We start from the raw sequence: 23,476 nt of genomic DNA, 5'->3' as shown, positions 1-23,476 counted from the left end.
GCATTTCCCATGTCTAATCCACCCAATTTACACAGCCCTGGACAGTACAGACAATTTAGCATGGCAAATCCACTTAACCCACACAATTTTGAACTGTGGGAGGAAACTGGAGCACCTGGAGGAAACGCACGCAGATATAGGGAGAATGTGCAAACTTCACATGGATATCTGCCTGAGGTTGAAATTGTACCCAGGTCCCTGGCTCTGTGAGGCAGCAGTGCTAACCACTGAGCCATTGTGCTGCCCAGCACTTGCAATTTGTGCTAAGGGCTCTGCATTGTTTGACTTTTGTATTATGGAATCTGGCCAGTTCACACCTGCAAAGAACAATTGAGCATTGTGAATCTAATTCTTTCCATATATTGGCTGTTTGTTACTAATGCTTTTAATAGTTCAAAATGAATGAATCAATTTGAGCCATGTTAATTTGACACTTATCCAGCAAATCCAAACCTGGATGAAGCCTAGTTTATGGAGAAAAATTGAAAAGCTGTAAGTAAAATGGGAGGGGTAGTTAAAAGACAAGCACAACAAAATCAAGATCAAACTTGTGAACCGAATGGAAGTCTTCACTAAAGAAGAAAGCATCTGCATTTGATATCCATAATATAGCAATTTTGTCATTAGTAGTGCTTTTGTGAAAATCCATTTATTCACCAGTTTTAGAGTAGAACTATTGTATTTGGAAGTCAGAGTTTTAAATGTAGAGAAATGGGAGCATCTGATTGAGGAACTGATAAGCAATTCAGAAATACAGTAACTGCAATTCAAACAAACTTGAATCTAATTACAGTTAAAGATTATATGTGTTTACCTTCAAGGTCAGAGCTAGAGGTATAAACAGTGAACAATGGAAGGTTGTTTGCTGACAGCAGCAAGCAGGTCAATTTGGGGACAGAAACAGTTGTAAACTTTGTTCTAGTCCAGATCAAATCACTGGAATGAAAGAGCCAATTAGAGTGAGAGTAAGTTAGGCCCACCCTTCAATTAGACATACAAATGGACAAGGACCAAGGGTAGACTAGTCACCATCTCGAACCAGCTCCACCAATAAATAAGATCATAACTGAGCTAATAGTAACCTCAGATCCACATTTCAGCAGACCCTTTCAACCCTTGGTTAACGAGAAACTATTTATCCCTGTCTTAAAATATTTAAGAGCTCTGCATCCACAATCATTTTAGGAAGAATTTCATAGCCCTCTGAGATAAAACAATTTGCCTAAGCTCTGTTTCCAACAGGTGATCCCTTATTTGTTCTAGCTTCCACCATAAGAAAAAATATTCTCTTGATATCTACCCTGTCAGGATCTGACATGTTTCAATTTAGTGACCTCTTATTCTATTTTAAATTCCCCTCGCAATAAATGATAATATTCTATTAGCTTTCCTGATATTTGGTGCTTGCTATAATTGCACACTAACCTTTTATGACTTATGCCCTAGGACACCCAGATCCTTCTAGAAGTCAGAAATCTGCATGTTCTCATCATTTATACAATATGATTCATTTTTATCCCTGTTAAAATAATCAATTTCACATTTTCCCACATAATACTCAACTTGTCATATCTTTACCTATCACCACTTAACCCATATATTTATATATATATTTGTAGCCTCTTATGGGCTCTTCGCACCTTACTTTGCAAGTTATCTCTGTGTCATCAGAAAATTTAGCAATCATAATTTATGTTTTTTCATCCAAGTCATTTATATAAATTGTAAACAGTTGAGGCCCCAGCACTGATCCCTTTGACACACCATTTGTTACATCTTCCAAACTGAAAAAGACCAATTTATACCTACAGTTTGCTTTATGCTAGGTGCCAATCTTGTATCTATATCAATTTGTAAAATACTAGCCTAATCATTTGTGCATGGATTGCAAGTGAAAGGCTATCTTTATTGATTTTGTGAAGAAAATGTAGCTGGAGAAGTTGCCCTATCTTGTGGTTAGCAGAAGAAACCCTACAGTGATACTCACAAGCCTTGAGGTGGAAAACAAATTAGCAGGTTACTTAATAATGCAGGAAGTAAAAATAATGTGAAAGAATGTGGGCAAGTGCGAAAGAGTTGCTGTTGTAAGAAGCAGTAAGAGGGAAAACAGGGGTGGACTGTGGAGATCACAGATAAGGGAAAAGGCATTGCTACCATGGGAAGTGAATATCAGAGTAGCATTGGTAAGAAATTAACGAAAACGGTTCAGCTCTTTCTGAGATGATTGAGAAGAGAGAGAAAATAAAACATCCAGGAGTCTTCCTTTGATTAAGAAAAATATTTGTATTCAATAACTTCTGCCCTCAATTATTTGAGCACATCTCATGCACTAGCATTTTCCAGTTTGCCTGAGATGAAACAAGGCTGTAAGACAGTACTTTTTGTAATATTCAAAATTAGTCATTTTGTTATTGGCAGCAGGATAAAAACTATTAAAGTTTCTCATACAAAATCAGTCTTGCTCATTCATTAAGCCATTTGGGTAGCTAGGAATGAGTAATAAATAATATAAACATACATATAAACATAAAAAATAGGAGCAGATATAGACTAATCAGCCCTTCAAACCTAGTCTGCCATTAAATAAGATCACAGTTGAGCTTTTTGTATTCCAAATTCCGCATTCCCATCTATCCTGAAAACCTTTGATTTCCTTGCCCAACAAAATTCTATCTGCACCTTAAAAATATTCAATGATTCCTGCCTCCATTGCCTTCTGAGACAGAAAGTTCCAAAGTCACACAATGCTTTGAGGGAGACAATTGTGATCAAGTGACCACGGGCCCAAAATTGGACATTCTAAATTGATCAGAAATCAGGCCTGACAGTAAATCAGCCAAACTAGATTTGATAACGGCCACTAGCTATCTGCTACAGAGATCAGTGGAAACCAAGGTCAAAGAGATCTCAAAGGTTTGAGGGGATCCAGTTAAACCCTGCCTGAAGGTTGCGTATCGGAGAAGGGTCGATCAGATGTTCGGTTATCTTGACTGCCTGAGGACATGCCCTTTACATCACCTGGCACAGGAAAGGTGATGGTGCAAACCCATTGAATGATTTGAACCCAGTTTATGAACCCATGACCAAAGGGGGCAAAGACACATTCTCGGGAGCCAAACCCTCAGTGAAGATGCAGCCAAGACTTGCAGGGAAGAGTCAAAGCAAAACTCATGGCAGAAGACCATGCGGCATCCAAACAAGACCCAGGAGAAGATTGACCCTGACCTGCATGACCCCTCATCACGGAAGAGAGCCAACGCTACATCAGAAAGGAAGATTTCAATGTTCCAGCTCAAACACGTGGATTATTGTAGGTAATATCTTTTCTCAAATAGATAGAACTAGATAGTGAGTAAATATTGTGGGAATTTTGGAAATGCTCTCACTGTGTTTTAATAATGGAAATTTTGTTAATTAAATCAAGTTGAATGCAAACAGAACTCTGTGTCCATTTGTCTGCCTCAATGACGAGCACTTGTAAAGCATTTTTAATACATAAACTGGTCAAAGTGTCCAAAGCATGGAGAACTCAATTTCCTCTCATGTCTGAATTAAAAGGACCAACCCTAATTTTAAAAGTTTCCCCTGGTTCTGGCTTTATTTACTAAAGTAAATATTCTTTCCATGTTTTCCTTGTAAAGACAAATAATGCCTTATCAGTAATATCCAAGAATGGATTTAAGGGATATTACAGATTAATTCTACATGTCCTGGGCCTCTGGAATCTGAACTTCTGGAAATAGAAGTCTAATTTGGATCAGATTCCCATTGAACTAATCTTGTTGAAATTACTTGTGCTTTGTAAAGGAAGTAACAATCTAGGGATTTCCCATAAATGACTTGCCTGAAACAATAGGAAAGGTAGGTCAAGAGTTAAAGAAAGTAATTGGAAATAGTGAGATGATATATTAATCCAGGCTTTTTAATGTATCCCGTTAACTGGAATGTCTCAGCTATCCAGAATCTAATCTAGTGAATGTAATGCATAACTGATTTCTGTCCCAGTAAATTAGGAATACCATATAGTTCATAACTTACCTAGACATGACAATGACAAAACCCTGACAATATACTAAGAGTTGAAAGGGAGGTATCCTGGGAGTGACATCAATTTCATTTCTGTTGAGATTGTTTAGGGCAAAGCAATAATCAATCAAATTATTTTAAACTGACCAAGTGTGAAGGGCTTGAAGGAACAGAATATTAACGAACGGCAGTATTCATGAAAATTTTACCATGTTTTCATAGTCAAAGCATGGAACATAAATACAGAAAAACCAAAAATGGCGTTTTGTATCCTCTGTCTTTCCTCTCTCATCACACAAGTCACAGTAGCTGCGGCAAATTGTCCCTATCTACAGGGAACATTCTGTAACGTTTTGTTTAAGTGGTGAGTGCTGACGACTTTAACTAGAGAAATGTCTTCATAAAGTCTGCAAGGCTCAATTGTGCTAACTTTTGAAATGGGGGTTCAAGTCTTGGACAGGGGTAGACAAGATCAGAAATCAAGCGACACCAAGTTATAGTCCAACAAGTTTGTTTGAAAACACGAGCTTTGGGAACCTTTGTCCTTCTTCAGCTCCGGACTGAAGCTCCGAAAGCTTGGGTTCTCAAATGAACAGTTAGACTATAACCTGGTGTCGCGTGATTTCTGACCTTGTGCTGGTGAATAGTTTTTTTTAGCTTTCTTGTTGTGAACACAAGTTTCTGACATCGTCACGTTCAACAGCAAGGTTAACTCCAGTACTGGCAAGAGTATCAATTGTTTGCACAAGTTGTTTTCAGACAGATGGATTAATTAAATTAGGCTGTTCATTATTCTTTCTTTTAAAGGGGATAATAGTGAAATTGACTCTCATCCGCTGCGTAAGGCAGCTGGCCATAGTTTTATTTAAGCTCAGCATGAAACATTTTGTAAACTTCACGGATCAATAGTTATTCCACACTGCAGACCCTGGAAATTTTAAATAAGCCAGTCTGGTGGCTTCGGTGGCAACAAGAGTGAGCAGTTTTGGCAGCATCTGCGGAAAGTATGTTCCAGGTCATCCACGAGTATTTCCCCACCACATATTGTTTTATATTCAGTACTTACAGCAAGTTGTACTAGAGTCCCCGATAGGAATCTGTTTCTGAGTAAACGTTCCTTTATTGTATCCCATTTAATGATGGCCTAAATCTACCATGAAGCAGATGATTAAAAAGTTCTCCTATCACCGTGATTTCCCCTCCTGATGACTTCCTAGTGGCGACAGAAACTAATAAACGGAGCTGGGATTCATTCCTAAAAGTGGGTATATCAACCGACATATTGTCTTGTATGGTCTACAAGTTAATTTGCACATCACCATTCCTAAGGAATCGTTTTTAATTTTTTTCTGTATTACTTGTTAAAGAAATGTACATTACAAAAATGCATTTTGGTTTAAGTGTTTATACAAATGTGAAAGATAGTAAGCTAAACATCTTAATATGCTGTAAAAATGCCAGGGCATAGTATGCCACGGACCAAATGCAAGTGGATGGTATTACTGTAGTTTAGTGTTTGTTAGTTGGCATAGACATGGTGGGCCGAAGGGCTCGCCTCGATGCTGTGTGAGCTCGATCGAATCACGTTGCGCTGTGGCACGATTGTGACAGAAGTTATATATAGTTCTTCCGACTTTACTCCTCTCTCTCCCGAAAGGGATTAGACCAATAATTCTTTCCTGATGACAGCGCCTTTTCATTGAACGAGAATCAAAACCCACGGCATGCTGAACCGATGAATCCCATTTGAGGAGCATAAGGGAGAGAATGAAGACGGAGGTGCATTTCGAGGGCGCAGCGGGGGATTGGGTTTCGGGTTAAATTCCGGCGATAAGGAAGAGAGCGGATGCTGCCGCAACCGGAGACTGTCACATCGCAGGGAGCTGCAGGCTCCTGTTGACGTCAGGCTCTTCAGGTCAGAACAACAGGGTAGTATCTACAGAGAGAGAGAGACAAGAGGAAGGGAGTGAGTAAGAGAGAGAGAGGGACTGAGTGAGTGGTGCAGAGGGAGGGACTGATTGACCATGGGGGCCTGAGCTGACACTGTTTAAACGGTTGACAGTGACCCAGGAGCCAGCACCGGAGGAACAAGGTTTGGAGAACGGTCCGTCACTGCCGGACGGAGCTGGGAGTGAGACAGAGACACAGGATCGGTACACAGCCCGGGGCTGCGCTGTCCGCGCACACCGACTGACGGACTGGTCAGTCCGGCCTGAGTGTCCCTCCCCGGGGCCAGCACTCACTGAGGGGGCCCCCGGCCTCGCACCCTCGCCCGGGAAGCGGCTGTTCGAAGTGATCAGGGGGACGATGAGGTTGTGGATCCCGGGCCTGTGTCTGCCGCCGCTCCTGCTCTTCCTGCTGCCGGTGTCGGGCCGCAGCGCCGAGTGGTACACGGCGTTCGTCAGCACCGCCTACCTAGACCCCATCAGTAACATGACCGTGTCCGGGAGCAGCGAGAGCGGCAGGTACCGGGGGGAGATGGGGGGGGTACAAGGGGGGAGATGGGGGACGGGGGTACAAGGGGGGGAGATGTTGGGGGGCGCGGGGGGGAGATGGTGTGGGGTGTACAAGGGGGGGAGATGGTGGGGACGCAGAGGGGTTACAAGGTGGGGAGATGGTGGGGGCGGGGGTATGGGTATTTGGGGGGTTGGGATGTAGGGTGGGGATGAGGGAGGCAGGTACCAGGGGGAGGTGGTTGTAGCAGGATGGGGGAGGAAGGACAGGGGTAGGGAATGAGAGGAATGTGGGTTGATTGGTTTTGGGAGTTTGGGGTGAGGAGGTGGGTGAGGTGGTGGGTGAGGGGTTAATGGAGTGGAGGACAAGGGGTGGTGGAAGGAAAGTAGGGGATGTGAAGTAGGAGGAAGCATGGGGTGGGCGAGGCACTGGAGAGAGGTGGGAGTGTGTGGCCGCATGAAGGAAGTAAAGAGGTTAGGGGAAGGAAGGATTTGAAGGGAAGGTGCTGGAGGAGGAGTAAGGGGAGTTTTAAAGGAAGGGTGTAGGTAGAGGCTAGGGATTAGGTTCAAAGGAAGGGCAAGAGAAGGGGATGGTTTAGGGAACGGGATGGGGGGTATCAAAGGAAAGAGGGCTGATCAGATTTGAAAGAAGAAGAGAGCAGGGTAACAAGAATGGATGGAAAGGAGGGTAGATTAGGGAAGATTTGATTTTTAACAAAGGAGAAAATGTCATCTTCGTTCTGACTTTGTTATGGGCTTTATTCTTGATTTTTTTCTAGATACGGTGATAGTTCTCCTAAAGAGGGTGTGCAGGGAGTAATAGGGATTCCCAGATCCAACAGGGACCAATTGGGATGTGACCCCAACACAGAGTTCTTCATACCCAGATCAGGGGAACCATGGATAGCTCTGGTTGCCAGAGGGAATTGTACTTTCAAGGAGAAAATTTTGAATGCAGCCAAAAAATTGGCATCGGCAGTTGTGATTTACAATTTTCTTGGTACTGGGAATGCAACAGTAACCATGAATCACATTGGTAAGTTTTGGTATATAATAATTTGTAGAAACCCTTGAACATAACTGGCTAATCTTGTTTTTAAATTGTAATTTTGTCCTTTTGGGTGAACTTGTGTCTTTCTTTGCTGTAAATGCAATGGTATGAGTTGTTCTTATTATTTTTGCTTTGGAAGTTGTATATCACCCCCCTGATGTCATCAATGCCTCCTAAACAGGTTGCTGTCATTGTTAAAAGGTCACTGAAATTTTAATTACTGATATTGCAAAGGTTTGAATTGCTAGTTCTGCTTGCATAAAAATTAGATTGTGTCTAACAAAAAAAGTCGATAAGTTCCTCAAATTGATCAAAAACATTACTCCTTTTGAGCAAAAAGAATTGATTCATAACATTGTGAACATATTTTATTTGCAGCACAACAGTTTATATATGTTTAAGTTACTTTAGTATTTGTCCTAGCTTTTGAAATCCATTCTGTATTGAAGGAAGTGGGTGAGGAAATTGCCAAAGTGTTTGTGTTTTGACTGGTTAGGAGGGGGTGTCTTCTGTTTCTTTAACTTCCTACTTCTTGCTTGATTGCAACAGGTTTTTGAATTTTAAAATAGCATGCTGTATTGCCAGTTCAGCATGTTCTTGCCTGAATACAGAAATTAACCAGACAAGTTACTCAAATTAAATAAGCAGGCAGACATTTTTTATTGCTAAAAGGCAGTTAGATATTAATTTATATTTTTTACAATATGTACAAGTAATTTGTAATGCATGGCCTCTCATTCACCTGCTGACACTTGGCTTTCCATCTATCCCACCCTTACATGATCCTGAGTTTGGAAGATGCTGCCTAAGGGACCTTGGTGAATTTATGCATTGCATTGTGTACATGGATCAGCCTGCTGCTATTGAGCATTGGTGAAGATGGAGGGAGTGAATGTTTGAGGATGTGTTGCCAGTCTGCTTTGAACTGGATGGCGTCATGCCTGTTGAGTGTTGTCGAAGCCATACACATCTGGGAAAATGGGGACTATTCTTTCACACCCCTGACTTATGCCGCCTTGGTGGTGAACATGTTTTGGAGAGTCAGTTGGTCAGTTATTCATTGCAGAATTGCTTGCCTTTGTCTTGCTGTGGTAGCCACAGTATATCTATGGCTAGTTCGGTTAAATTTCTGGTCAGTGGTAACCCCAGGACATTGATAATTTAGGAATTCATTGATGGTCATACCATTGCATGTTGAAAGGGGCCATGTTTAAGTTCACTCCCTTTGGAGATGGTCATTGTTTGGCACAAATGTTACTTGCTAAACCTGATTATTGTCCAAGTCCTGCTGCATTTGAACATGAACTGCTTCAATATCCGAGGAGTTGCAAATACTGCTGAATGTTGTGCAATCATCAGTGAGTATTCTCACCTCTGACCTTAGGATGGAGGGTAGATTATTGATAAAGCAGCTAAAATTGTCAGACCTAAGGCACTATCCTGAGGAACTCTTGCAGAGATGTGTTGGAGCTGATGTCATTGACTTCCCACGAGCACAGACATCTTATTTTGCGCTAGTTATGATTCCAATCAGCAGAGAGTTTGCTGGAATATTGTCAGAGCCCAAAGCTTTTGCAGCACCCGGTGCCTTCACTGTTTCTCTTCCTATCACGTGGAGTATGTTGGACTGGCTGAAGATTGATGTTGGTTGAGGACCTCCAGAAGAGGCTAGGATTGAATGTCCACTTGACACTTCTGGCTGAAAATGCTTACAATGGCTTTAACCTTAATTTTTGCTTAGTTTTCTGGACTTTCTTAATTTCCTAGACTCCCCCATTACCTGAGCATCCTTAATGAGTTGATTCATTATTCACAACCATTCACAACTGCAGGCTTTGGATCTGAATTCATCAATTGTCAAGTTGCTTAGTCCTGTCTACCACTTGCTCGTTGTGTTGTTTGGCACACAAGTAAACTTGGATTGTAGCTTCACCAGGTTGGCACTTCAATTTTAGGTAGTGCCTGGTGCTGCTCCTGGCATGTTGTCCTGCACTCTCCATTGAACTCAGAGTTCACCCCTTGCTTCATGGTAATGGTAGAGTGAGGCATCTGCTAGGAACAAGGTTATATATTGCGTTGGAGTACAGTTTCACTTTTTGATCATCCACAGTGCTTCACAGATGCCCAGTCTTGAATTGCTTGCTCCGTTCAAAGTCTATATCATTTACCACGATATAAATATACACAACTCTGAGTAAGCTCACTTTGAAGCTGGGACTTAGTTTCCACAGGCACTGTATGGTGGTCACTCCTATTGATTTCAGTCATGAACAGATCCTTCTCTGGCAGTCAGGTGAGGATGATGTTGGGTACATGTTTTTCCTCACCATCAACCGGCTGGGTCGGTAGTGGTGTTGTTAAGCTACCCTTGGTAGTGAGTCCAAAGTCCCCAACGCTGAGAATATTATGTGCCATTGCCACCCTCCAAGCTTCCACCCAGTGCAGTGGCAGCACAGTGGCTCAGTGGTTAGCACTGCTGCTTCATAGCACCAGGGACCAGAGTTCAGTTCCACCTTCAGGCTACTAACTGTGTGGAATTTGGACGTTCTCCCTGTGTCTGCCTGGATTCCCTCCAGGTGTTCTGGTTTCCTCCCACTGTTGAAAGATATGCAGTCTAGATGGATGGGCCATGGAAAATGCAGAGTTACAAGAATAAGGTGCGGGGTGTGGGTCTGGGTGGGGTGCTGTTTGGAGGTTCATTATGGTCTAGATGGGCCGAATGGTCTGCTTCCACACTGTATCACTTCTATGATTCTATGAAGTGGTGTTCATCATGAAGGAGTACTGATTCATCAGCTGAAACAGGCTGGTGGTTTCCTTGCCTATGTTCAATATGGTGCTGTGATACTTGGAGTTTGGAGTCAATGTTGAGGGCACCCAGGACAAATTCCTCCCTGCTGTATACCATTGTGACACCACTATTGGTCGTACCCAGGGATGGTGTGACTGTGAGTAACATATGCTTCTGTGAGTATGACTATGTTAAGCTCATGCTTGATCACTCTGAGACTTTTCTCCTAATGTGGGCACTATCCCCAGATGTTATAAGAGGGTTGTTGTTGTATTTGTGAGACTGAATTTGCCGTTGTTGTTTCTAATCTTGAGGTTGATGCCAGGTGATCAATCAGGTTTCATTTCTTTCAGACTTTTTTAGATGTTTGTTATGAGGTGATCACTTTCTGAACCATTTCAGAGGGCAGTTAAGTGCCAATCACATTGCTGAGAGTCCAGAATCACATGTAGGCCAGACCAGGTAAGGATGACTGTTCTCCCTTCCATTAAAACCAGACCGGTTTTAATGAAAATAAACGATGCTCATCATTTAGATTTTAATTCCAGATATCAGTTTGAAACCAAATTTCACCATCCACCATGGTGGGATTGAACCTGGTTTCCCAGAGCATTACCTGGGTCTCTGGATTACTTGTCTAGCAAGAATGTTGCTTCAGCCAACTAGGCCACACACTATGGAATTCAATCTCTAATCACTAGGGAGTCCACCTGAGCCCTTGAGAGCAGAATTAATACTTTTTTTTAAACTGTCCCTCACCCAACTTACTTTTCGACCATCAGAGTGGCATCTCTAATTTTCTACCAGTCAGGGTGAGCTACAACCAATGTAGGAGCTTGCCTGAAAACCATACCCCCAAAATGGGAAGCTGTCTGGGCCTCTTTCACAGGTGGATTTAAAGAAACCATCAGTTTTCCATCCTGAAACAGATCTATTGGGACTATGATTCTGACCTCTCTGATGCTTTCAAGGTAGAATGTCAAAAACTGCTGAATGTGGCCAAGAAGCTTTTCATTGTTTCGAGTAATTTGATTTTACTCACAGTTAATGACTTTGTGAAGCACTTGGGTGCTCAATGGGCTTTGCGTTTTCCTGCTGGCCAGTTAGATTTGGTGAATGGTCCGTTATCACACTTTAATCCTGTATCTTTGCAAATTTAGCTTTTGGACATTATTCACTGTAAATGAATATTTCATAATGAAATGTACATCAATTTTCCCTGGAGTGTTAACATTCATTTGCCATTGCCTGATGCCCTGTTCACATTTCCCTTTTTAATTCGCTCAGCATCAAGTCACCTTATGATACCATTATAACATACTGATGACGTTTCACATAGGCTGAGTGGTTAGAGATATGAGTGGCTAGTGAAACTAACAAGTTGAAGAAAAATAGCATGAGGTAGAAGATTTGTATTGGCAAAAGTAATCAAGCTGGAAGTTTATAAATACGCAGTATCTGGTAGTTGACATCCTGGAGTGTAGAAAGAGTTGGCAATAAAAGAAAGCTTGGTGATTTATCTTCCAAAATTCCTTGGACTCTGGAATGATTCCTTATTATTTCAATACTAAACATCAGGATCCCAAACACCCAGAATATGAAATTCCAGAAGCATCTGAATATTGCAAAACTCAAGCAGGTAACCATGAAGGAATTTCTCTCAAAGAAACGTGAGTGTTGTCTATTTACACCAAAAGTGAATACTTTGAGGATGGCTGAACAATCTTCAGTTTTGACCACTGCTCCACAGGACCTTGACTCTGCCTCTATGTATTTAAGGTAGATTCGATGAAATGAGGTAATCCAGAAACTGTTTTGGACAGTGATATTGAAGGAGTGTTGGTGCCTTATTGCAGTGAATCCTTTAGATGGTACACAGTGTTGCCACTGTAGTGAAAGAAGTGAATGTTGAAAGTAGTGGATGGATGTCAATTAAGTGGACTGCTTTATCCTGGATGGTGTCAAATGACTTGTGTTGTTGGAGCTGCACCTATTCAGGGAAGTGGAGAGCAATATTGCCACACCCCTGATGTGCGTTGTAGATGGTGCACGGGCTCAGGGAGCTAGGAGAGAAGTTACTCATTTGCTCTTGTAACCACACTGAGTATATGGCTGGTCCAGTTCAGTTTCTGGTCAGTGGTAATGCCCAGGATGTTCGTAGTGGGGTGTTGAGCTGTGTTAGTTCTGATGAAACTTGAAGGAAAAGTTTTTAGGTTTGCCTTTTGTTGAAGATCGTCATTACATAACACTAGGTGCACAAATGTTATTTTGTTGTGGTGCTAATTTGATGAACTGTTGCCAATGTTTAAATGAATCATCTCCTCCAATATGCTGCAACTGGTGTATTCAACCTGTGTCTAAGGATTAGAAAATCTCCAAAATAGGCAATGTTCTTATTTAATGATAAGATCAAGCCAGCATTTTTGCAATCCAAATCCCGTGATGCCAAAAAAGATGCTTGATAATACTTGAGTGCAAATTTTTAAATTTCCTAAGGTTATGCTGTTGTGCATTAGACTTTCTTGATATTTTTCTCGTGGCTTGCTCCAAAGAAAGCGAAGTATTACTGAGGGAAAATTAAAATTGTTCACCTTAAAACTCACCTTCTAACTTTTTAAAATAGAATTGACTTTTTTGTGACTGAGAGGGTGGATTTTTGTGTTGTTCAGTTGCTTTGTTCATCACCTCTCATCATTGTAGAGGGCAAACATACTAAGCAACAAGGAGGAAGAGCATTCTCTCTAGTGTTGGTTTTTATCCACAGTAAATGCAACAGTAGGTTGGAAATTTATGGAAATCAGTTCTTCCCCTCTCCACTCCCCTTTGACTTTGCTTCAACGAGAAGGTGCGTTACTTCGGAATGCCCAAAATGTGCCCCGACTTCCTGAATCTCACCACAAAGCCAAGTGGAATTTATCCAAAAGATGGGTAGTTCTGCCACAAGACAGGAAATAGGTCCCAACAGGAGATTACTAGAGGTAGCCATTTAAAAAGTCAATTTTTTGAATTGCAGTTAAATTAAGGACAGTGATCTGTTTCTTCAGCTTGCGGTGGAGGACCATCTGTAATCTCTACCAGTCAGTGAGCAGGCTTGAATGTCTTATATGGACTTCTCTTGTTGCTGTTTGTTCATTTGCAACAAAATGAAACAGTAGTAAGTCTACCTGTGAACTTTTTTTGCTGTTGATCGGCTGACAGGGGTGCAAGATTTTACATATTGAGTTTGTGGCCTTATCGGCTGCTTTCATAACACATTCATTTTATAAATTAGAATATGTTTTGTTTGGTAGGCATGCAGATTATATATGATCATGATGAATATGAGAGAATCAGAGGTACCTTTTGGAACTGTACCTCATGCCAAACTGAAACACACTGATGTCTTGTAAACACCACCTTAGAGGAAGAAAACCATAAAGTAGGACACCTTGCTATTGGTTTATGAATGCCAGAGGTTCCCCATTTCCATCCTTACTGTAATTTTGCAAGCACAGAGAAATGTTGGATGGTCTCTATGTTCTCACCTTGCCTCTGCTCAAATATTATGGATGGTGGAAGAGCTCTATTTGATGAGGATCATGTTTGACTTTGCAGACTGCTGGATAGTGAAGGGGAATTGGGCAAGAATTCTACATCTCTCTCAAATAGGAAGTATTCAGAAAGGACAGAACCCACCCCTAATCTTTGCACATGTTGTGCACGTTCTTGTAATCTTTGTCTCTCTCAATTCTTCTCCTGTTTGCAACCTGTAGGCTATTCTCACGGTAAACGGTTCACCTTTTAAAATTCTGTTCATTGGACGTGGGTGACACTGGTTGGGTCAACAGTTGTTGTCCATCCCTATTTGCCTCAAGGTTGCTGTCAGTTTGGAATGATGTATAGGGAGATTTCCTTTCTTAACTACATTACTGAATTAGATGGATTTTAATGACAACTGAGTTTTATATGGTTCCTTTTTTCTTCAATTCAAATTTAGCCATCTACCATGATGGCATTTGAAACCATATCCGCACAAATTAGTGTGGAGTTCTGGATTACTCATCCAGTGCCGTTACTACTATGTTGTCACCTCTCTCTTGGCTCATAAAGCCATGAGACAGAGTCAATATGGGCAGCTCAATCCCTTGAGCTTCTCCTACACTGGTGTTGCCTTGTCCAAGTCATTTTCAAGGTGTTCATGAGGGAATACCTTTACTATCACTTAATCAACTGCAGCCTAATGCAAGTTGGCTCCTGATATTTTCCTTTTCACTCTGTGCTGGATCTCCTACTCTTGATCAGCAAGTTGGTCAATCTTGTTGCTGATATCAGACTCTGAAAGCCTTGTGAGACAGCAATTGGTATTTCAACCCGTCAGGACTGAAAGCAGGGTGTCTTTCTAAATTATACCTTATTACCAGTCACCAGGGCCTCAGTCTGTGCTTTTCTCTGGTGATGTCACTGACTGGAACAAGCTAACCTGAAAATAAGGAATAAAGGATCTAGCTTTCACTTGCCCAGTTTACTCGGAGACAGATTGCAGAGTCTGATGCTGTTTGAATGATCAGTGTTTGCTGTTTGAATGATCAGTTGATGTCATCTGATTCTCTCCATTCCTAACCTGGGGACAGCCTTCTCAGTCTGTACCACAAAGCAGCTACATCCTCATCCTCTTCCTACTCTTGCATGTAGTGAATCACCTAGTGCTACTAATAAATTTACACAAAGAAGATAGCCTCTAAAGTAAATTTTGGGAAGGCTGTACGAGAGGGATGACTTCAATATGTTTGAGCTGAGGAACAGTGTCTTGCATCGAGTTTCTTTTGGCCCTATCCTCCTACATTCACTTCCTCATTATTATCGGTCCCCAGGAGAGATGTGCTGTCTCCTCCTTTTCACCAGCACTGTTATTTTGGCATCACTATTTACTGTGGTTCGGCTGAACGGGAGAGCACAAATTAGAGTGAGAGCATGCACCCCTGTTGTAACTAAGGAGATAGAGAGTATGGTTTGCTGTTTACAGCGTTGCCATGAAACGTGTGTAGCTAATAATATGCCAGTTGGAATATGGCATCAGTTTCACCATTCCTGAGGATGTAGATGTTGCCTATTACTAATTACTCATGAACTGAGGTGGTTGCTTTGCCATTTAGAGAGCAGTTGCGAGTCAACCACATGAGTTTTTAATGGGTTTTTCTGATTGTCAATGTTTTAACAATCACCATTACTGAATCAGATTTATGAATTTATTGAATTTAAATTCTTGCAGCTACAGTGGTTATGATTTGAACCTGTGTGTACAAAGCATTAACTTGGACATCTAGATGGCTGGCCCAGTGACATTACCACTAAGTCACCAATTCTTCAATGTTACCTCGATCCCCTGCATTTCACAAGAATTGTATGCAGTGTTCTCCCATAGAAGATTAAGGAAATTAATGATGGCTAGCATTTGATGGCTATCTTCCAATGGATTCTCTTGAGAACTGATATCATGGATCTGCTGGGTTCACACTGTTCAAGCAGAGGGTGGAGTTTAAATTCTGCACACTGGTTGTATTTAGAGGAAGTGGGACAGAAGTTGTGACATCCCAAAATTGTGACTCATTTAACCACAGTACAATGTGAAAGGTAACATTCTTGAGATAGTAATTTTAAAGGGTGAACACTATTGGTGCCAAAAAAGTACAGAAGTTTTGGCCCATGTATTATCTTGTTGTTTCTTACTTTGTCATCGAGCGTCTTGTGGCACTTCTCTGTAGTTGGGTGAAAATAGCACTCCATGAGGTGCTGCTTGGCCTGCTGTGTTCATCCAGCTCCACACTTTGTTATCTTGGATTCTCCAGCATCTGCAGTTCCCATTATCTCTGATAGCACTCCATGTCATTGCTATCCATCTCCATGTGGCATATCTCCATTGACATTCAGTTATCACTCCTCTTAAGGCTGAAGGCCTGCTTTATGAAAATGTTATGCTGTTTTGAACGTCTGTGTAATACCATGTCCTTTGTTCATGTCCTTCTGCTTTGCCATTTCAATAGATGAGATTTTGAGGCAGTTTTATAGCATGTGAGCCATCTGTTTGTTCCGTCTGTGTTGAAAAATTGGTCAGTATTTTTGGCAACTTCCCCAGTCACCTGTTTCAATTTTATTACATGCCAGACTTTTTAAAAAATTCACACGAAGCAGTATATTATAGGCAATTGTGCTCAACCAGTACCAGTGGTCTTGCAAATGAGTGGCTTTTACTATTTTACTATATGATGGAATGATGACTAGAGAGCATTGTTGGCAGAGGCTCCGCTATAGTGTGGAGCAATTTTGTAAACACTTAGAATACTTCAGCAGGAAGCATTAGAATCTATCCTAGAATTAAACTGATGTGAGTACAAAGAAATATGGCTTTTGATGAAAGCTACATTTAACCTTGATTTGCGCCATCTCATTTTTAAATTGACATCTTTCAGTGGAATCACTTTCTTTTATTCCAGTTCTGCTTCAGATTTGGATGTGGTCTGTTACCAATAGCCGCTCTGTCTTTCTTTTTTTTATTTTCAGGGACTGGAAATACTGTTGCTATCATGATTGGCAATTCAAAAGGAATGGAAATTCTAGAGTTGGCTCGCCGAGGTATCCCAGTGATCATGTCCATAACTGTTGGTACCCGTCATGTACAGGAGTGGATGAGCTCTCAGTCTGTAGTATTTGTGATAATTGCTTTCATAACAATGATGATCATCTCCCTGGCTTGGCTCATTTTTTATTACATACAGAGATTTCTATATGCAGGATCGCAGTTTTCAAGTCAAGTAAGTATTGAATATAAATATATGAACAAAATTTTTAAAGTATTTTTACAATCCCCATATTTCTATAGTATTCAGTTCAGGCTTTCAGGTTCACTGTTTTTCAAACAAAGCATCACTTTGCCAGTACACTACTTAGATTTTTAATTAGAGGCTTTATTAAGTAGTTTATATTTAATGATCATCGTGTGAAATGAATACTTTCTAAATTAAGGTTTTACAATTTCCTGTTTTTTTTTTTGCTTTCCCCTCACACTGAGCTCGTTTTGCAAATAAAAATATTTAGTGATGAATTGCATCCATTTCTTTATATAGGCCATATTCCTTCTGAATTACCCTTTTTTATCCTGGTTTTAAAGCACCTTTCTTTACAACCTCCTTCAGTTTCATTGTCGTACTTTGAATGTTGATTAGCTGAGGCTTTTTCCAGTAGACTAGGTTAATGCATTGTAGCAGTGACTTGGGCAGGATTTTATACCAAATTTTCTTACATTATAATGTATCATTGTCTTTGGTAAAGGTGCAAAAGCAACTATAATTTCTTCATCACTAATTACTGCACTAAGTAATAATGTATTTTACTTCTGTAATTTGTCAATTATCTCAGCCCACTGAGGCCAACCTAGTTTGAGGTAATGTGCAACTCTGCAACTTAAACCATGCTTTCTGTTTGAGAGCTGAGCAAACCATATTTGAGATGGGAAGATCTCAAACCTTATGGGTTAGTTAGCAGAAAATGTAACTAGAACAATCAGCTGGCCTGATGACACTTGTTTTCCAGGCTCACAAGTGAACCATGTTTAGTGTTCATTTATTCTGTGTCATTAAAGAAGGAAAGAACCTTAGAACTGGCAATTGCATAAAGTGACTATCCTAAATATCCTAAAATATCCCATTGACCAGCATTTGGCACATATCCCTCTGAACTCTCCACTTGTGGGATGTTATCCCATTAACACCTCAATGGGATAACACTTATGTACCCATCCAGATGCCTTTTAAATCTTCTAATTGTACCAGTCTCCACATTCACCTCTGGCAGTTCATTCCATACATGCTCCACCCTCTGCGTGAAAAAATAGCCCCTCTGGTCCCTTTTAAATTTTTTTTGCCTCTCACCTTAAACCTATGCCCTCTAGTTTTGGACTCCTGTACTCCTGAGAAAAGACCTTAGCTATACATTCTATCCATGCTCCTCTTGATTTTATAAACTTCTGTAAGGTCACCCCTCAGCCTCTGATGCTTCAGGGAAATAGCCCCAGCCTAACTAGTCTCTTCCAATTGCTCAAACTCTCCAACCCTGGCAACATCCTTAAGAAACTTTTCTGAACCCTTTCAAGTGTGCCAATATCTTTCCTATTGAACGGAGACCAGAACTGAATGTAGCATTCCAAATGTGGCCTAACCGATGAATAAATGAGGGATTTTGTTTTTCCCAAACAACAGAGTTTCACTGACATTCCGGTTAGGCCAAATAGCATGGAAGTGGGGAGGCTGAAATGGGGTAGTGGCAGTAGGCTTACAGTCTGGCAAAGGGAATTAGGCCACTTAGGACTCATTTAACTTCATGCATTGATCTTCGGAAACCAGCCATAGGTCTGCTTTCGTTAGAAAGTTAAATTTCAGGCCATTTTGTTGTTAGTTGCAGCCCTGCAGTGGCTCTTGCTTTCTTCGCTCCACATAACCTTTTTTTTTGTGATGGCTTCCACTGTTTCCTGTAGCCATTGTAAATTAGGCTGTGTGTAGATTTGCTTACCTTGATACAGCTGGACTAGTACCAGCTATGATCTGGACAGCTTGTTTTGGGAAGTGATCTTGAAACAAATATTTATGTTTCGGGTTTGTGTGAGAGCTAGGGACATTAATGTTTCAATGTTTACTATTATGGTGGGTGGCACAATTTTGCACTGAAGAATGTATACTTGCCATTTTGGTTGATTAGGGATCTGTTTTACTTTAAAGTGAACATAATATCATCCGGTTTCTTCGCCAAGAATTGCAAAGGCAGTGTAGCTTGCATAGCAGGACTTTGGAGCAGATTCTACAAATTTAAAATTAGGCCAAACTTTAAATATTTGAAGGGACTGGCTTAAAAGAAATGAGCATACTAACTTTTTAATACGATTCATTTTTTTCATTTATTATCAGAACAAGAAAAACAAGAATAACAGGAGGGAAGCCAAGAAGGCTATCAGTAAGCTTCAGCTGCACACTGTCAGGCACGGAGATAGGGTAAGGCATTATTGTTCTGTTTGTCTGCTGGCAGGATTTTAGTTTTGACTTTATTTCAGCAACATCTTGCATCTTTACATTTTAGCGAAGTCTTGCCAATGGTGTAGGGCCTTGCTACAAATTTGCTCTATAGGAATCATGATTATTTTTAATAACGTAAGACTTCCAGTTGTATTTTTTGTTGGACATTTTAAACATGTTTTAGTGTATTTTCTTGGTTTGCATGCAGTACCTCCATATTTTGTACAATGTTACTCATGCCACACCAAACTCAGTCCTCTGCCTATGCAGCCTAATTACAGGCTGGTTGCTGTGTGAGAATAATTGGATTGTATGCTTGGAAAATTACACAGTCTTTCCCCACTGGGTTAGTGGTTCATTTTCAGATGACACTTTCCATTGCGGAATGACTGAACTGTAGGGGAAGGGTAATGGACATTATGTGGCCTTTTGTCATGCCCCTTAAGCTGCTATGCCTAAATGTTTTAAATGGCCAATAAAAAGAAAAAAAAGGTATTTAAACAGCTTTACACATTCTTGACTTGCATCCCAGCTACTATTATGTGGAGAATGTTGTGATGTAGGAAAACGCAGCCTTCGGCTCACTTACAACAAAGACCCACAACAAACAATACCACAGTTAATCATTTGGTCTGCTTTTGGTGTTCAATGAAAAAACAAATATTTGCCAGGGTACCAGGAATACCTCTCCTTGGGAGTTTTTACATCCACATGAGGGCTGTTTAATGTATCAACTTAAAGATTCATTTCTTAATAGCATGATATTCCCACAAAACTAGACTGAAGCATTAGTATAGACTTACACAGTTGAGTCCTGGAATGAGACTTGATTCAACCCATAAACTTGTGATCTAGAGGCAGGAGAGCAGACAGTCAGCCAGATGTGATGTTTAAAGTTGAATAATCTCTCTGATAAATTGGACGGTCTCTTGGCATTGGACAACTTGTATTTCAACTTGTCTAAAACTGAACCTCCACTTTCAGACTGTGACATATCTTGTGCCACTTGTTACTTTTTATCTTTGACAGACACTGGGTTTACTTCTTGTTCTGCAGTGCTGGAGAAGTTTGAGATAGATAGTACATTTTCTGCAGTGCTGGAGAAGTTTGAGATAGATAGTACATTTTGGGGAAGAAGAATGTGGAATAGAGTTTGTATTCAATAAGTAAAGACTCTGCAATGTGTGAATGAATATAAAGATCTAGTGCTCAATTACATAATTCATTGAAAGTGCAAGAGTCAGTAGGGGAGGCGATGGCCTACTGGTATTATCGCTGGCCTGTTAATCCAGAGACCTAGATAATGTCCTGGGGACCTGGGTTCAAATCCCACCATGGCAGATGATGGAATTAAATATCTGGAATTAAGAGTCTAATGATGATGATGAATCCGTTGTCGGAAAAACACATCTGGTTCACTAATGTCCTTTAGAGAAGGAAACTGCCATCCTTTATCTGGTCTGGCCTATGTGTGATTCCACACCCACAGCAAAATGGTTGATTCTTAGCTGTCCTCTGGGCAGTTAGGGATGGGCAATAAATGCTGCCTGGCCAGCGACGCCCTCATCCTGTGAATGAATAAAGAAAAAGAAATGCAATCCTCAAAAGTCCAACAGCTTTCAAAAATTGAAAGAAGGAAATCGTGCAAAATTAATACATTCTTTACACCAATTTGTATACTGCTGTGCATATCACATTATAGAAGGAGCATTAAACCCTTTGCGACTGGGCAAATACACTCTTGAGGATGCTGTTGAGATATACAAAATAGAGGAGGCCAAAAGGAATGTAATAGGTTTGAGACAATACTAATTATACAAAGAATTTTCTCTCATTTTCTCTACTTGGGCAACTAGCAAACTAGAATTTTAAAAGCCTCTGATGTCCTGTATGGAATATGCAGGCCTGAAAAGCCAATTGGTCGAAATCCTGCTTATTAATGTTTCCGCTTTGAATTTTTGACTTTCAGCTGCCTTTAAATCTTGTGCTATACCACAGTCAAAATTGTTTGTTTCTACTCTCGACATTCTACACCTCAACTCCGACCTCAACATTTTTCATGTTGAAAATAAACCAATAATAAATTTTAAATTTATGAATCCAAACTGTCTATAGATTAAATCAAAAAGAGTATTCTTATGTATGTACATGTTTATCCAGTTCTATACTTCATCTAACTTCAAGCGTTTTTATTCTTGTTAGGAAATAAATTTGGATGTTGATGGTTGTGCTGTGTGTATTGAAGTATATAGATCCCGAGATGTTGTGCGAATTCTTCCATGCAAGTATGTACCTTTTTTAAAATGATACATAATGCATTTGATTTTAATATTTTAACCTAAAGGAATATGTAGAAGAAAACAATCTGGATAATTTTTAATTTATAAAGACCAATTTTTTTTTGAAAAGCTCATGAATAAAGTGAGATGGAGTTTTGGAATATTTTCTGGTCCTTGCTCTAATAAAATTGATAATTTTGAAGTGGAAAAATAGGCTACCATAGAGCTGTAAAGATCATGTTGATCCTACACAAATAAGTCAGCTCTGGGCAAGGGAAGGGTTCCTCTACAAAAACATTTGGAAATCAGCATAATTTACGCAAGCCACCTGTTCAACAAAGTAGCTGAAAAAGGTCAGACTTTAAAAATAAAACATATTAAGTTGGAGAGCAGTTGATTTCCATCCAGACGATTAAACATAAAGTGGGACTTAATGACTACCATTCATTTTGCTATTTTCCTTCAATTCCCTTTTTTTTTAAAGGGAGAGAAGAGGAGAGATGCATCCTAAATCCTAAAGCAAATCATAGAATCATGGAATCCCAACAATGTGAAAGCAGGCCATTCGACCCATCGAGCCCACATCAACCCTCCAAACAGCATCCTACCCAGACCCACCCCCATTACCCTATCCATGTAACCCTGCATTTTCCATGGCTAATCCACCTAATCTAGGAAAGATTAGTGATGCAAGGTCATATCTCATACATATACGGTAGTAAAATCTAATCATAGTAAAGCAAAAGCAAGGAATGAAGTGGATTCTCACTTTTATTTTATGCGTTTATATTTGATTTTTGGAAAAACTTCCCGTAACTATTGCCCTGTCATGTTGGGTTTTTAAAAAAACCAACTGTCATTGTATACAGAAGTTAGTATAGTAAATAGCGGCACGTTAATGCAGACAATGAGGCATGGGTTTTAGCATGCACAATATTGACATTTTGGTATTGAAACTACGCACATTAATAAAAAGATGCACAAAATGGGGCTATGTTTAATTGTGTTAATTTGAAGTGTAAACATTAATTCAAATAAGGAGTATTATAATTGAATAAATGATTTCCAACTTTTGCACAATTGGGAGGATTTTCAAATTTTGAGAAGGTTTCAGGTAATTCGCATTTTAAAAATAAATAGTTTTCTGAAAATGTGTGCAGTTGTATATACAAATCATGGAACTCATCAAATAGGCAAAAGTATTTTTTTCTTGTTGATACACAGGTAGTTGTCATATAAAATTAAGTTCTGTTTCAGGTATCAGTGTTAATAACCATTCTCATTCCTAGAACTCTGCACAGTTTCTTTGAAAGTGTAAGAACATAAGTCCAAAGATATGCAGTTTGGGTGGATTGGCCGTACTAAATTGTCCTTAGTGGGTGGTGATTTGCAGGTTAGGTCGATTAGCCATAGGAAATGCAGGGTTACAGGCATAGGGAAAGGGGGTGGGTCTGTTTGGGATGCTCTTTAGAGAGGCAATGTTGACTTGATGGGCTGAATGAATCCCTACAGTGTGTAAGCTGGCCAATGATTCTATAAGAAAGTAGCTGGATAAGACCATTGGAACCTTCTTTGCAAAATTTCTTGTCATTGTTGTTTTATTTGACTGACCACCCTCATCCCCTGTGTGGGTTCCCCAGACAGTGGAAGTAGTTTCTCTGTGTCTATTGTGTCAAATGAAAGAATATTTTATTGTTACAAAGCAGATGTTGACCCTCCCACCCCCACCCACCCACCACCCCAGCTCTGAGAACTAGAACCGGAAACACCCAAAGAGGAGCACCTCGCCCTGTAATCTGTAAAAGCAGTCTGAAAAGTAGTGTAACCTGCCTTTCAGC

The 23,476-nt window shown here is 40.3% G+C and overlaps 1 protein-coding gene across 1 annotated transcript in view; it reads left to right on the top strand.

The window, feature by feature from the left end:
- Positions 1–5,604: 5,604 nt before the first annotated feature.
- Positions 5,605–23,476, top strand: part of LOC125453252 (E3 ubiquitin-protein ligase RNF149-like) — a 34,157-nt gene continuing 16,285 nt past the window's right edge. Inside the window, exons 1-5 of the mRNA XM_059646597.1 lie at positions 5,605–6,491; positions 7,259–7,515; positions 16,859–17,109; positions 19,255–19,338; positions 21,562–21,644. Coding sequence (XP_059502580.1) covers positions 6,334–6,491; positions 7,259–7,515; positions 16,859–17,109; positions 19,255–19,338; positions 21,562–21,644 — 833 coding nt within the window. The 5' untranslated portion in view covers positions 5,605–6,333. The remainder of the gene's footprint in view (positions 6,492–7,258; positions 7,516–16,858; positions 17,110–19,254; positions 19,339–21,561; positions 21,645–23,476) is intronic.

The sequence above is a fragment of the Stegostoma tigrinum genome, chromosome 6, assembly GCF_030684315.1.
Source record: "Stegostoma tigrinum isolate sSteTig4 chromosome 6, sSteTig4.hap1, whole genome shotgun sequence".
Classification (NCBI taxonomy): domain Eukaryota; kingdom Metazoa; phylum Chordata; class Chondrichthyes; order Orectolobiformes; family Stegostomatidae; genus Stegostoma; species Stegostoma tigrinum.
The sequence above is the reverse complement of the archived record's forward strand: the minus strand, read 5'-3'. Positions and strand labels throughout refer to the sequence as shown.